The sequence below is a fragment of the Anoplophora glabripennis genome, unplaced genomic scaffold, assembly GCF_000390285.2.
Source record: "Anoplophora glabripennis isolate ALB-LARVAE unplaced genomic scaffold, Agla_2.0 scaffold100, whole genome shotgun sequence".
In the NCBI taxonomy this organism is placed as follows: Eukaryota; Metazoa; Arthropoda; class Insecta; order Coleoptera; family Cerambycidae; genus Anoplophora; species Anoplophora glabripennis.
In genome coordinates, this window is record NW_019416223.1 from 718,811 (window position 1) to 733,217 (window position 14,407).

The window sequence follows — 14,407 nt, forward strand, 5'->3', positions numbered from 1 at the left end:
TTATATATTTGATGGCCCGTAACTTTTTAAGGATACAAAGTTGCGTTAAAGTAACTTGTTCAAAATCTGTTTATTTTTTTTGTTCACCCCGTAGATGCTTTCTTTCTCTTTAGCAAAATGAATAAGTGATAAGTATCAAAACAGATAAGTTCTGAAAATGTCTACAGAAACAAATATCTATTTTGTAAATGGAATGCGTAACACAAATGTTGGTTTTCCAGTTTTTCCACCCGGTAGCCACGTCGCTTATTGATTTTTCCGACGCTATTAAATCGCATTAAAATGTTGAGAATGCCATTTTCCCGGTTGCATCACGGAGGGGAAGATGTTATATGGACCATAAAGTTAACATTCGATGTGCGCAAAGTTGTAACGCCCGATTTATTGTTGCAATTTCCCTCACATACTTACTATGTATTATTTATTTCTTATTTATTTACCCTCGAGTCGGACCTAACGACGTATACAGTGAGAAAGTTCCTCGGAAAGGAGGAATATAATGAAAAGCTAAATTAATGATATATGTAATACACTCCTGTGTATCTTTGTTAAATGTTTAAGTTCAGCTGTAAATAATGTTATAGGTAATGTTAAATTATTATTTACTATCACTTTTATTATTATGAAAGCCAAAGCTATGAATGTCAGGAGATGCGATACATAGAACGAAATATCCCAACCGTGGTGTGAATGTGAATATGGTGTGCCTACGCGCATGTGGTGACGTCACTTGAGAGAAAGACTGACGAGATCATGGCGTACATGAATGTGGAAATTATACCTTTTGAGTCTTACGTATGGAGATCGACTTTAATTATCTATTTACATATATGTATATAATATTATACAGCTGCTACGTGTGTCAAAACGAAAGTCTGCATCTCGTTACTGACGTCGTCTGCCGATAGAACGAAACTGAGCCAGCTGACGAGCACTCCGTACTTCGTACTATGATTTGGTCTGATCTGATATGATCGTATCTGATAATATGTCTTAATTGCTCCAATCTGATGTGATCAATCTAGTCCGTTAATTCAGTTATTTAAAACTTTTATGAAGCTATTTAAGGGAGAAAATTTGTAGCTTAAAATTTACCGGAGTAAACTTCGTAGGAGAAATTACATATCAAGATTAACCAAGTAATTGATTATGGATATGATATACGTCTATCTCCATTATTTAATTAAAATTTCTGTCCAACCACAACTAACCTAACCTCGAATTTCATTGTTTCATTTTGTGGTTTTTGTCTGAAACAATAAAAATAGTGTTAAGGAGGTTTATCTGATTTGGAATTGACGAACAAATATTCATAAAAAAATTAATATAAGTTTATTAATATGAAGAAAATCCTCAAAAAAAAATATGACTGTAGTAGGAACATATTCGATGCAAAGTAGAGCAAAAAATTGTCGGCCTTTTATCAAAGGAAAATCGTGTCATCATTTTTAGGAGGATTTCAAATTTAAAATGAAATTGAATGAAAAATCTGAAATACCGCTGCATACGCACTGTGTTCTGGTACTAGCTGTAGTCGGCCAGGTGCATCGAGTGTACGAAGTGGTCGGTTATACGTCAAATACTAACCTGGCGAGCTTGATCGTAAAGCAGGGAACAATAAACAGTGGCGCGTACAGAGGTGAAATGTAATACATATGTGGAATTTAAATAACGAATTGGATTTATAATAAATTACTTTTAAAACAAATAGTTTATGAGAATAAAGGGATTTTTGTAGGAACAGGGTACCAGACGTGAATTGATCCCTTCATCGCACCCCATTACGATTCTTTTTTTTATAAGGAGAACGAAGTTTCAAAGCAAAAACCTTGTATAACAGATATACTATAAATATTTACAGAATGAAAACAAAATATAAATCCTACGATATGATTCTATCAAATGAAAACACTAACAACAATTCTCTATCAATCTCAACAAAATAAGTTATTTTTCTATCAAACAAGAAATATTAACAAATTATAAACAAAATATAAATTCTATGATTTATATACTGTACGCCGAATTGCATTTTTCTCATCTTCATTTAATATTAATTTCTTTCCACCCCCTTTTTTAGGTTTCTTAACGTCTCCTTCATTTTTCTTCTCTTAAAATTTTGAAAACACATCTAGAACACATTTCCACCAAACCAGTCTTCAGTTTCATGGGATGAGTACAGTACATCCGGCTTGCGAACATCCAGGCACCGCCTCCATTTCTCCATATAACGACAACAGAGCAATAATAATACAAAAAACTTCACTTCACTAGCACAGAAAATACAATAGCATTCACGATTCACAAACAACAGCCTGAAACACACACACAGCACACAAATAAAACACTAAAAACACTTTTGTTATGGAGCACAAGACATATGATTTCACTCACAAATTCTCAAATAATAGCGCGAAACACACATACAGCCCGAACGAAATATAATTGCTTATAGCAGTTATAACCTCACAAATATCGCTAGCGAGAGACACGCAGCACCAATACAACCGAAACGAAACTGACCATGCCGGACCGGCACGCGCGCTGCCGCAACAAACACAAGACGCAAGTCATATGAGGGAGGATGAAAGGAGTAATAAATGTATTGTTGCCCTGCCGCCCTATGTGCGAAGGAGATGCATTTGTTTTTCATTTTGTCCTTCATAAATATATAACTATTAATCCATAATGCATAAAGAAATTATTCAATATCCAAAACCCCCTAAAACGTGTTGCACTGATTCCCTTGACAGGCAATGATTTATTACTTTGCATCGAATATAATCCTACTATACTTTGGATACCTAAGACACGAGATATTAATAAAATAATTTTTCACGATTTAGTACAGTCTTATGAGAATTTGGTCTTTCCACTTAGAATGCGCAGCAATTGACAAACAGTTTTTACAGCAACTTGTATAAACAGGTAACCGATATCTAAGGAACCGTATGACAGGTCGTAGAAATCGATTAGGTACTTGTAAGATACATAATTTATAATAATTCTCCTTCAAACTGCTGTTGTTGATTAACTTAACGTCCATATGCGTGATAGCGGCAACGCCGCGGTTCTCGACGTAGCGTATTATTTGAAATTCGCAGGTGTGACATATGGTGTATATTTCAAGCTTAGGCATCCAAACAAAGCCAGACAAGTGCAACGGTGCCAAATCTAAAGGCTTACTACTTTAGTTACTAGGGAATGTACAGAAACTCTCGTTAGACTTTATAAACCTCCTTTAAGTGCATGATGAATATTTGCATTGCACGTATAGTATTGAGATTGTCGTTTAACAAGAGCAATTGAAATATTTCATTCCTTTTGGAAAAAGTACATTAACCTATATGGGTATAGATGTTATTGTTAAGACGATATACACTTAAGTATGGAAATAAATTCCCGATTGAGATTATCTTTTAAATCTGTTCTATTATATACTTTTTACATTTATGTAAAGCATGAGGAACTACTTACATTCGTTTTTCGCTCCATAGAGTTCAGATCTTGTAGTGAGGTCTTTCACCCTATTCGTTCACACTTCGTTTAATATGTACATACATCTGTGTTTTCGATTCTCTCTCTTAATTATCAATATCCATCTCGAGGGAGCCAGAACTGAATAAGAGTTAGCTTTAGTACTACGGGAGCCAGCAAATAAAATATATAAACAGATCCTTTACCGTAATATTTTATAGTAGGGTGTCAAAACTCATGTTGAACATTGTTTTAGACCAGTATCGGCGTATGCGTTATTCTTCCGTGATACTCAAGCTGCCATAAAGGGACAGAATCCGAACGCAAGCTTCGGAGAGGTTTCCAAAATCGTGGCCTCGATGTGGGACGCACTAGACTCCGAACACAAGAACGTGAGTATAAATTTCAACTCGATCATTTTAAGATACATTTCATTGATCTTCATAATTTGATTTCAGGTGTATAAAAAGAAAACAGAAGCCGCAAAGAAGGAATATCTGAAGGCTTTGGCCGCCTACAGGGCCAGCTTAGTATCCAAGGGCGCCGGAGAAGGCGAGGGCATGTACGGAAATTACAGTAACTACCAACAGGGCGCGCCACAGTACTCCTCCTATCAGCCACAAGGAACCATTCCATCGCCCCCGATGACGTCAGCGCCAACTCCGCCCACACAGTCGCCCATTGGGAAGAAGCCCTCGATGATGGGCAACATGAACCCGTCGCCCCAGCAGCAGCATCAGAGCATGATGCAGTCCAACATGGGACCAGTGCCAAACCACATGAACATGCAGCACATGCAACAACAGCAGCAGCACAGCAGTTATATGCAACAGGTGGGAAATTATTTTAAATCTTTTTTCCTATATATTTCAGGTCGAAAATAGTAGGCAGTGAGTCATACATAAATCAAACCCCAATTTTTTACTACATCTTAATTCCGTTTCCAATTCCAATAAGTGTTAGAAATTAAATCACATGCAGGTGTTGGTGGCTATTATTCTGATAATCGGGATAACCGTAAACGACCAAGTTTAACAGTACAAAATCGTTATTGTATTATAAGTAATGTGTATAAGGGAATTTGAGCACGAAACGTTGATATGTTGGCAGGCCCGGATCCAGAGACTGGTTTTGGGGGAGGCGCAAAGCACTTCTTTATCATTATCATTATTATTATTATTGTTGTTGTTGTTGTTGTTATTTTTTTGATGACGTAAGGTGTAGGTTAGGAAGGGGGACTTGCATTAATATCGACTAACTGCCTGTTGTCGTTTGGAGAAATTGAAGATCTTTAAAAAATGTTGTGCTTTGGGGGTGGCGATCGCCACATCGCCACCCCCTCTGGATCCGGGCCTGTATGTTGGTAAATTAGTATAGTTCCTTAACAGAAGCGTCTGTCGGAAGTGTTTATCGTGCGTTAAAAAGTGATATAAAAAGTGCAAAAAAAAATTAAATTAACAGCGATGTCAAATATGTGATCCGTAGGAAGACTAACGTATTTTATTTTAAAAATAAATTTCCGGTATTAAAGAAAATTCATACCGCATTATATAGAGAATCTATTGTCCCGAAAGGTTTTACTGATTTTTTACTGTGTTTAATAATTTTTTAAACCCTCTAAAATGGTACGCCCATGGAATCGCATTCTTCGTGATTTTTAATGTATACCGTATATGTTAAAAATGAGTTTAAAAACTTCAAACTTTGGTATTTCTGAAACTATCAGTTGATGATTCAAACTGTAGATTTAAGTCCTCTTTATCAGTATTTATATTTGGTATGTGTTCTGGTTCAATGCGTTTCGGTACATAGTTTAAAGTTACCAGCCTGTGACGTTCCGGTGTTTGATTTTTTGTACATACACTGTAAAAAAAATTGGTGTGATCGAAAGCAAGGTTCGGAGTAAATCCATTGAATAAAATTTTTTAGTACATTTTCACTCAATATTAAGCATTTTCATCATTTTACTCATTTGTGATTACATTTAAACTAAAACTGAGTACTTTAACTCAAATATAGGTACTCCTTAAATAAATTCTTCACGTAAACTCGTATTTGGTGCACTTGTATCTAAATCAGAGTAAATTCATTCATTCATTCATTATTGAGTGAGTTTAAATGTATATTAATTTCGAGTAATTTGAATGGGTCGTGAAGATGGCACCATTTACATATTGCTTCTTTAATCTCGGCCACAGTTGATAGGGGCCCGTTAGATGCTCCAGAAAAGCGTGCTCGCCAGGCGAAAAGACCTTGGCCGGCGTCGGCGGGTCTCAGCTGGAGGGACTCAACTGGCGAGTCTCAGCCAGGACAGGAGGCGTTCTCCGCGAACTTAATAATTTCAGCACTGTATATCCTAATTAATCATTTATGAATGATTTATTTTTGCACTCAATATTTAGTTACTTAAAAACCAAGTCTGAGTAAAAAATGACCCAATAATAGTTAAATTTAAATCATGTTAGAGAAAAAGTCAACTCTAAATTGTTTTTATATACTCAGAATAGAGTCAAAAGTCTCTCAATTGATAGTACTGTTAGCAGTAACTCGGATTTGAGTAAAACTCACTATTTTGTGATGCAATAGTTTCACTCACTTGTACTCATACTAATAGAGTGAAAATTTCACTCAATCGGATGTGAACCGAAACTGATACATTATTGAGTAAAATTGAGTGAAATATTTTTTCTGTGTATCAGTCGTTTCTCTACATTTTAGATAATTCTAAACTCTCGTCTTCGTTAAAATTCCATTTCTTTTTCGATTTCCCCTGCTTCTGTTTTAAGTCCTGTCTAAAATCTCATCAATCTCATCAGAATTTTTATGTTATTTAGATCCATTTAATGCTCTTTGTTTTCGCAGTTGCTGATTTTTCTGCGTCGTCTGGACAACAATGACGCATTTTTCTAACCTTACACTTTTCTTGTCGTTTTGTCCCTAGATTTTAAGATATTAAAAAAAATCGTCCGTCCACTTTGTCAGTGGTAAAAAGTCTCTAGAACTAGGAACTTTTTCCCTGATCTGGCAACACGGAATAAGCTAGGGAAATGGAAGGCGAAGGTACGTACGTTTAGTATTATTACGTTTAGATGCCCTGAATGTGTTCTGTCTTTTTTTAATTGCAACAGATGAAAAGGCAAAGAAACATAATCTAGGGCATCTAGATGTCAAGACGGAGCGCTACTAGACAACATATTAATTGCTGCGTAGAGTTGCAAAAGTCGGCGACCTAAAATTCATGGCCAATCTAAAAGATCCACAATCTTTGCCGTTTTTTTTTTTGGTCAGCATTTATCCACAAACAGTATTTTAAAAGGCATAATTCTTTAAAGCCAAAAAATCGACAAATATCTGAAAGTCACAGACCTTATTAAGTTGTTAAACTTTTACGTAGGGCGCCATATTGGATATACTATAAGTACTTCTGACTTGTAGTGCCGATCGTGTAGCAAAGTTGTCTCGGATCTTGGTCGGGATTAACACAGGTGTTTTAAAAAAAAACAAAGATAAAATGTGGATTTGTTAAACTAAACGAGAGTTCAAGGACAACCATGAAGGAGGATGCATGTCCACATCGAGTCCATGCATCGAGTATACATACACATTAGGGTGGCCCAAAAAAAACGAATATTTTTTTTCATGTCTTGTGAAAATACGTTAGTTTATCATGTTTTAAGAACCCCCTCGAAAAATCAGCTCAAAAAAAAATTTTTTAGAGGTCGCTCAAGATTTTTAAAAATTTCCAAAATCGTCAAAAATTGAATTTAAAAAAATTTTTTTTTTCTCGTTATCATTTTCTAGGATGAACAAAATCTCGATTCTGAAAATTTCAAATCGATATTATAATTTCTAAAGGTCACTCATAATTAGTTTAACTTTCAAAGTAGTGTACCTACGTTTTTGAGCGACCTGTAAAAATAAATATCAACGAACTAATATTTTTTTTATTGAATTTGATAAACAAAAGAATAGAAATAAATCACGAGACACTTAAATTTTAAAAAATTGAAAAATGATAAATATTTGATACTCTGTGCGGTAGTAAATTTTGCCTCGAGAAATTTTGTAAGTTTCTCTATTCTTTTCATCAAATTCAATAAAAAAATTACCAACAAAATTTAACTTTTTTTTGGAAGCAGAATTTTGAATATATATTTCCGAAGGATTTAGGTGCGCTGAATCCGAATCTGGCAGCAGAATTGGTCTATCACGTCAGGTTTTTGAGATATCCTAACCTAAAAGTGCAAAAAACACTGTTTTTCGTCATATTTGAGGTTATGTAGTAATACCATCTATTCTTTTTCAAAAAACTAATACATTGAATCTAAAATAAGTACAAGGTTCCCTCCTTCGAATGCCGTTGAGTTTGCTCAAATAGGCTATCTCAAAAACCTGACGTGATAGAGCAATTCTGTGGCCAGATTCGGATTTAGCGCACCAAAATCCTTCGGGAATCCCTAATGTGTCTGCTTCTTGACCCTTGTTGACCTGTGTTATTAGTTCGTTGATATTTATTTTTAGAGGTCGCTCGAAAACATTTTAGGTACACTACTTGTAAAGTTAAAATAATTATGAGTGACCTTTAGAAATTAAAATATCGATTTGAAATTTTCAAAATCGAGATTTTTTTCAACCAAGAAAATGATAAAATAAGGAGAAAAAATAAAAAAAATCAATTTTTAACGATTTTGGAAATTTTTAAAAATTTTTAGCGACTAAAAAAATTGTTTGAGCTGATTTTTTGAGGGGGCTCTTAAAACATGATAAACTAACATATTTTCACAAGATACAAAAAATGAAATATTCCTTTTTCTTGGGCCACCCTAATACACATGCAGTAAATCGAGAATAATTACTAAATGTAAAAGGCATAAATCGAGTAAATTATGACAATATTTTCTGATTTGTTGTGATTTTAGAATGCGATGAAAATTCGAGTAAATGGAGTAATTGTGTAGCTTTAGAAAAGTGTGACAAATAATGAAGGAGAATATTTGTTATTACAAATATTCGCGTTATTATTACGCGCAATTTGAAATGAATATTTGCCAAAAGAAAGAATTATAATTGGAAATAAAATGTGTGTATCTAACTTAGGGGACGTAACACAGAAATTCCAAACGTACTGCAAGAAACATCCTTCAAGTGAAACTACTAGCAACATGGTAAATAAAGGTTGCGACTGGCTGACTAAACTCTTTACAATCAGGCCATATTTTAAAAAAGAAGAAGAAGAAGAAGTTAACTTAACCTCAATTTAGATTTAAATTGTTAAATTCAAAATTCAAGCCCAAGTTTATATCTAATTCTTGGATTTCTTGGAAGAATAGATATATCAAACATTTCAGTATAAATTTTGTGGATTTGGCATTAGTGCAAAGAATATTTCGCCCAAAATTTAGAACGTAACGACAAATTAAGAAAATGAGGTAATCAAGTAGCCAAAGTCTACCTATTCATTAAATTGATCATAGCCAAATCGAGATATCCGGCGATATTTACTTCATTGCCACGCCTTGACAATTTATGTATGAATCATTTTTTATTTAAACATAGAAGAGTTCGTTTGATATTAATATCGAGCTGCAGTTTATCTAGTCTATAAAACCAGCGCCGTTTATCAAACAATAAAATTGATAACCACTGATATTAGTTCTTCCTTGCTTGGATGATGTAGTAACATTAATTATTAATTTTGGGTTCCCCAGCAGCAGCACATGCCGGTGTCCCCACAACAGCAGCATGTCCCAGTCTCACCGCACATGCAACAGCACATGAGTCCTCCCCCGATAGTGTCTAGTTCTCCACCGGTTTCGGCACCACCCCCGACTGTTCCAACATCCGTGTCCCAGCAGAACGCCGGTCAAGGACAGATGAGGCCACCGAATGCTTGTATACGTCACGGATGCCCCAATCCAGCCATAACAAATCCCGAATGGGAGGACGAATACTGCAGTAATGAGTGCGTTGTTAGCCATTGCCGGTAGGTACTAATTAGTGTTGTTATCGTTGTCGGGTTTTAAGTCCTTTGTTGTTTTTTTTTAGGGATGTATTTACAAATTGGGTATCCGGAAACAAGAACCAATCACAGAACTTTTCAACCGTTAAATAAGTTCTAGGATAGAGAATGCCGCAAGAATGATAAAAGTAAGATAGCAATACCAACTGGATCAAGATAGTTTATTTCCGATAGATAAAACGGTATGTTTGGCAGTCACGATATGTAATAGTGAGAGGATATTTTAAGAGTTGTAAATAAAATGGAAAATCATTTAGTAAGTGAGGTTGTATTGAAGCAATAGACGCAATACGATTTCATTATATATAGGTATACAATACAAAAAAAAATATTGTAATCCTAGCATATATACGTTGTATATTAAAGAAATGAGGTGGGTCAAAAGCGTACGTGTAAACTGTAACTTTTTACCACTTTTGATGGGCTTTATTTCTCCGAGTATTCCTTGTTGACTTCGTTTTTATGTGTTACGATTAGAACGAAACATTACTTGCACGTCCGGAAGACTCCCAATTTGTGTTTTATGCGTACGTTCATTTAGCCGTACGGAAATAAAATCCAACAACCCGAAAAGTTGCTCTTAGACCTTCAAGATACTTTTTGGCCGGCCTTAAGCAAAATTTGTTAATTCATGCTATGTAAATGCATGTATCCTTGATAAAAAAATTGTAGTTAGATATGTCCAAAGTACATAAGAATATTAAAAATGAAACTATTTTAGTTTATAGTTAAGTCTTTGTTGTTACGGAGAAAATTCCAGAACTGTGAAATTTTTGGTGAATGATTAACAACTGATAATCAACATGTTTTGTGTACTGATTTCTTTTCGACGAATCTCTGCCACAACGCGATAGCCGTCGGATTTAACGGCCGGTGAAGAACAACACAAATACCAAAAACAAATAGGTGGCCTTGAAGTCACTTTGTTAACAGCAGACAATCGGTGAAACTCAGGAGTGAAGAAACTAGATGGCGACTCTCACAACAAATGCTGTTGTTGCTCTACAAACAAGGGCGACTGTGATTTTATTGCAGAGTCGCCATCTAGCATCCTCATTCCTTAGTTTGACTGGTGGTTTAAGTTTATTACATGCAACAACAGATTTTAAATTGTTAAATGTTTTTTGAAGAGGGCTCCATAGCAAATAGCCAACCAGAAATACATTTTTTTAGATTTTATTACATAGTTTGTCTAAATATGAATTAATGCACAAATAACAGACTTTCCTCCATTCTAACGCAGATTTTCTACAAAATGGAGTTAGTTTGAAATTCAAATTGCCTATTGTTGTAAAGAAATTTTTAATTTGTGTCGTAAATTACAAATATCTTTACACTAAACAGTAATTTGAGCTTCAAACTAAGTCCGTTTTATAGAAAATCTGCGTTAGAATGGAGGAAAGTCTGTTATTTGTGAATTAATTCATATTTAGACAGACTGTGTAATAAAATCTAAAAAAATGTATTCCTGATTGCCTATTTGCTGTAAAGCCCTCTTCAAAAAGCATTAAACAATTTGACACCTGTTGTTTGCATGTAATATACTTAAACCACCAGTCAAACTTAGGAATGAAGAAACTAGATGGCGACACTCAAAATAAATGCTGTTGTTGCACTACAAACAAGGGTGACTGCGATTTTATTGCAGAGTCGCCATCTAGTTTCTTCATTCCTAAGTTTGACTGGTGGTTTTAAGTATATTACATGCAAACAACAGGTTTTAAATTGTTAAATGCTTTTAAAGAGGGCTCTATAGCAAATAGCCAATCAGGAATACATTTTTTTAGATTTCATTACACAGTTTGTCTAAATATGAAGGAATGCACAAATAACGGACTTTCCTCCATTCTAACGCAGATTTTCTACAAAATGAAGTTAGTTTGAAACTCAAATTTCTTTTTGTTGTAAAGAAATTTGTAATTTGTATCGTAAATTACAAATATCTTTACACTAAACAGTAATTTGAGTTTCAAACTAAGTCCAATAAAATCTAAAAAAATCTATTCCTGATTGCCTATTTGCTATAGAGCCCTCTTTAAAAAGCAGTTAACAATTTAAAACCTGTTTGCATGTAATATACTTAAATCACCAGTCAAACTTAGGAGTGAAGAAACTAGATGGCGACTCTCAAAACAAATGCTGTTGTTGCACTACAAACAAGGGCGACTGTGATTTTGTTGCAGAGTCGCTATCTAGCATCCTCATTCCTAAGTTTGACTAGTGATCTAAGTATATTACATACAAACAACAGGTTTTAAATTGTCAAATGCTTTTAAAGAGGGCTCTTTAGCAAATAGCCAACCAGGAATACATTTTTTTAGATTTTATTACACAGTTTGTCTAAATATGAACAAATGCACAAATAACAGACTTTCCTCCATTCTAACGCAGATTTTCTATAAAATGGTGTCGATTTGAAACTCTAATTACTTTTTATTGTAAAGAAATTTGTAATTTGTATTGTAAATTACAAATATCTTTACACTAAAAAGTAATTTGCATTTCAGACTAACTCCATTTTATAGAAAATCTGCATTAGAATGGGGGAAAGTCTGTTATTTGTGCATTAATTCATATTTAGACAAACTGTGTAATAAAATCTATAAAAATGTATTGCTGGTACATATTTTTGGGTACGATTTAAGCAGGTGGAATTTTTTGTTCTCGTGTTTCTTGGCCGGTCGTTCCTCGACGTTCTGTTGTGTAAAGATTCCAAAATCTAGTGAGTAGTGTACAATTATTTTTATATCATTGACCAATCAAAGTTACGCTTTTCTGTCGATGTATATAATTAGCAGTTGTTACTTTATTGTTATCGATGTGAGCAATTGGTTTTGCGTGAACATCCCTAGTATTAAATACGTGGTGAAGGATGTATATTTGTGAATATGTTGAACGAGTTGTTAAGATTCGAACTGTTTGAAGCAGTGCAATTGTTAAGGACGTTTAGTTTTCTCATCTTTGTATTTTTAATTTTAAGGGAACTGTTTGAAACAGTTTGAACTGTAAGAATTGTATAAATTAAATTTTAGATGAATACATATGATAAATACTTACGTGAAGAAAATTGTTTATTTTTATTTTATTGTTTTAATGTGTTTTTCTATTTTATTATTTTTTTATTTAATAGTTTGGAACCAAGCAATGTAACCAAACAATCAACTTTTCTCAAAGTATTAAAATATCAAAAGTATATATATTTGATCATTATCTCTTCATGAGCTTTAAAAATTATTAAGTACAATTTATGTTCCACTATTACATTGTAAATATCATATTTTATCCTGACAAGCACACAACCTATACTATGTAATCAATTAATATTTAAAAATAAATAGATTCTACTTGAGCCGTGCACTTTATTTGCACAATACCCAAAAATCTCCATCTTTACACTCCCAGAGTAAGTTTTCGCTGCATACCTCCTCGACATTCTGCTGTCCTGCTACAAAATGTGGATGCTGCTATAAAAGCAATCAGGAGTAAAAAAAATCATTCATATACCTCCTCCAGTTTCTGTTATTCTAATAAAAATGGGAAAATTACCATGAAAGTAAGCATCGCGAGTAAAATTTGGTCTACATTCTTTGTTTCCTTGATTTTTTGTGGCACTAAGCTGAAAAATTAGAGTTCTTAGAGAAACACAAAACGAGTAAAATTTTGTTTCTATACCTCCTCGACATTCTGTTATCCTGATACAAAAGATGAAAATTTATGATTACAAAAGCCAGAAACAAAATTTTGTTCACATATCCTCGACTTTCTGGTATCCTGATACAAAATACGTAAATTCAGGAGTAGCTAAAAGCAAACATCTGAAGTAAAATTTTGTTCCCATACCTTCTCGACATTCTGTTATCTTGATACAAAAAATTAAAATTTAAAGTACGAAAGCCAGAAAAAAATTTTTGTCAACATATCCTAGGCTTTCTAGTATCTTGATACAAAATATGTAAATTCAGAAATTAAAAGCAAACACCAGGATACCTCGTCGACATTCTGTTACCCTGATAAAAAATATGAAAATGTAAGTTCTACAAAAGCCAGAAGTAAAATTTTGTCCACACATATCCTTGACTTCCTGGTATCCTGATTCAAAATGTGTAAATTCAGAAGTATCTAAAAGCAAACATCAGGAATAAAATTTTGTTCCCATACCTCCTCAACATTTTGTTATCCTGATAGGAAAAATGAAAATTTAAATTCTACAAAAGTCAGAATAAAATTTTGTTCCGCATATCTCCTCGACTTCCTGGTATCCTGATACAAAAATTGAAAATTTAAGATCTGCAAGCCATAAGAAAAATTTTGTCCAAATATCTTCTCGGTTTTATGGTATCCTGATACAAAATGTGTAAATTCAGAAGTAAAATCTATCAGGAGTAAAATATTGTCCACATACCTCCTTGCCTTTCCGTGAACCTCCTACAAGTATCAGGAGCAAAAATTTTGTCAGCACTAGAATGAATCCAAAAGTCAGGAGTAAAATTTCAGACACACCCACGATTTTCGAATCTAACTACCAGGAGTAAAATTTTGACTATATACCTCCTGAATTTTCTGTGATCCTGATACAAAATGTGAAAATTGCTACTATCGAAATAATAACTAAATGCCAACTAACAGGAGTAAAATTTTGTCTATATACCTCCTTAACTTTCTGGAACCCTGATACGAAACTTGAGGTTCAGCTAACAAAATTATTTAAAATCGTTGCTACTGAAATTTATCAATGCATCAGCAACAAATTTTGGTCTACTACCGCAACTTTATGATGAAATTTGTTAAAAGTATCAGGAGAACAATTTTCGATGGCATGTCTCACAACTTTCTGCGACCCTGATTCAAAACGACAGTCACAAAAGCTTAAAGTTATTACACACTAGATTGAATGTATGTATTAGAAAGAAC

At 33.9% G+C, this 14,407-nt stretch overlaps 1 protein-coding gene across 5 annotated transcripts in view; it reads left to right on the forward strand.

The window, feature by feature from the left end:
- Positions 1-10,716, forward strand: part of LOC108907802 (TOX high mobility group box family member 4) — a 238,209-nt gene extending 227,493 nt beyond the window's left edge. For 4 of the 5 annotated variants that reach the window (XM_018711607.2, XM_018711602.2, XM_018711605.2 and 1 more), the window contains 4 exons: positions 3,734-3,869; positions 3,936-4,310; positions 9,186-9,460; positions 9,523-10,716. In XM_018711607.2, the coding sequence (XP_018567123.1) occupies positions 3,734-3,869; positions 3,936-4,310; positions 9,186-9,460; positions 9,523-9,589 (853 nt within the window). In that variant the 3' untranslated portion in view covers positions 9,590-10,716. The remainder of the gene's footprint in view (positions 1-3,733; positions 3,870-3,935; positions 4,311-9,185; positions 9,461-9,522) is intronic. The other variant, XM_018711604.2, reaches the window with a different exon arrangement.
- The last annotated feature ends 3,691 nt before the right edge of the window (positions 10,717-14,407 follow it).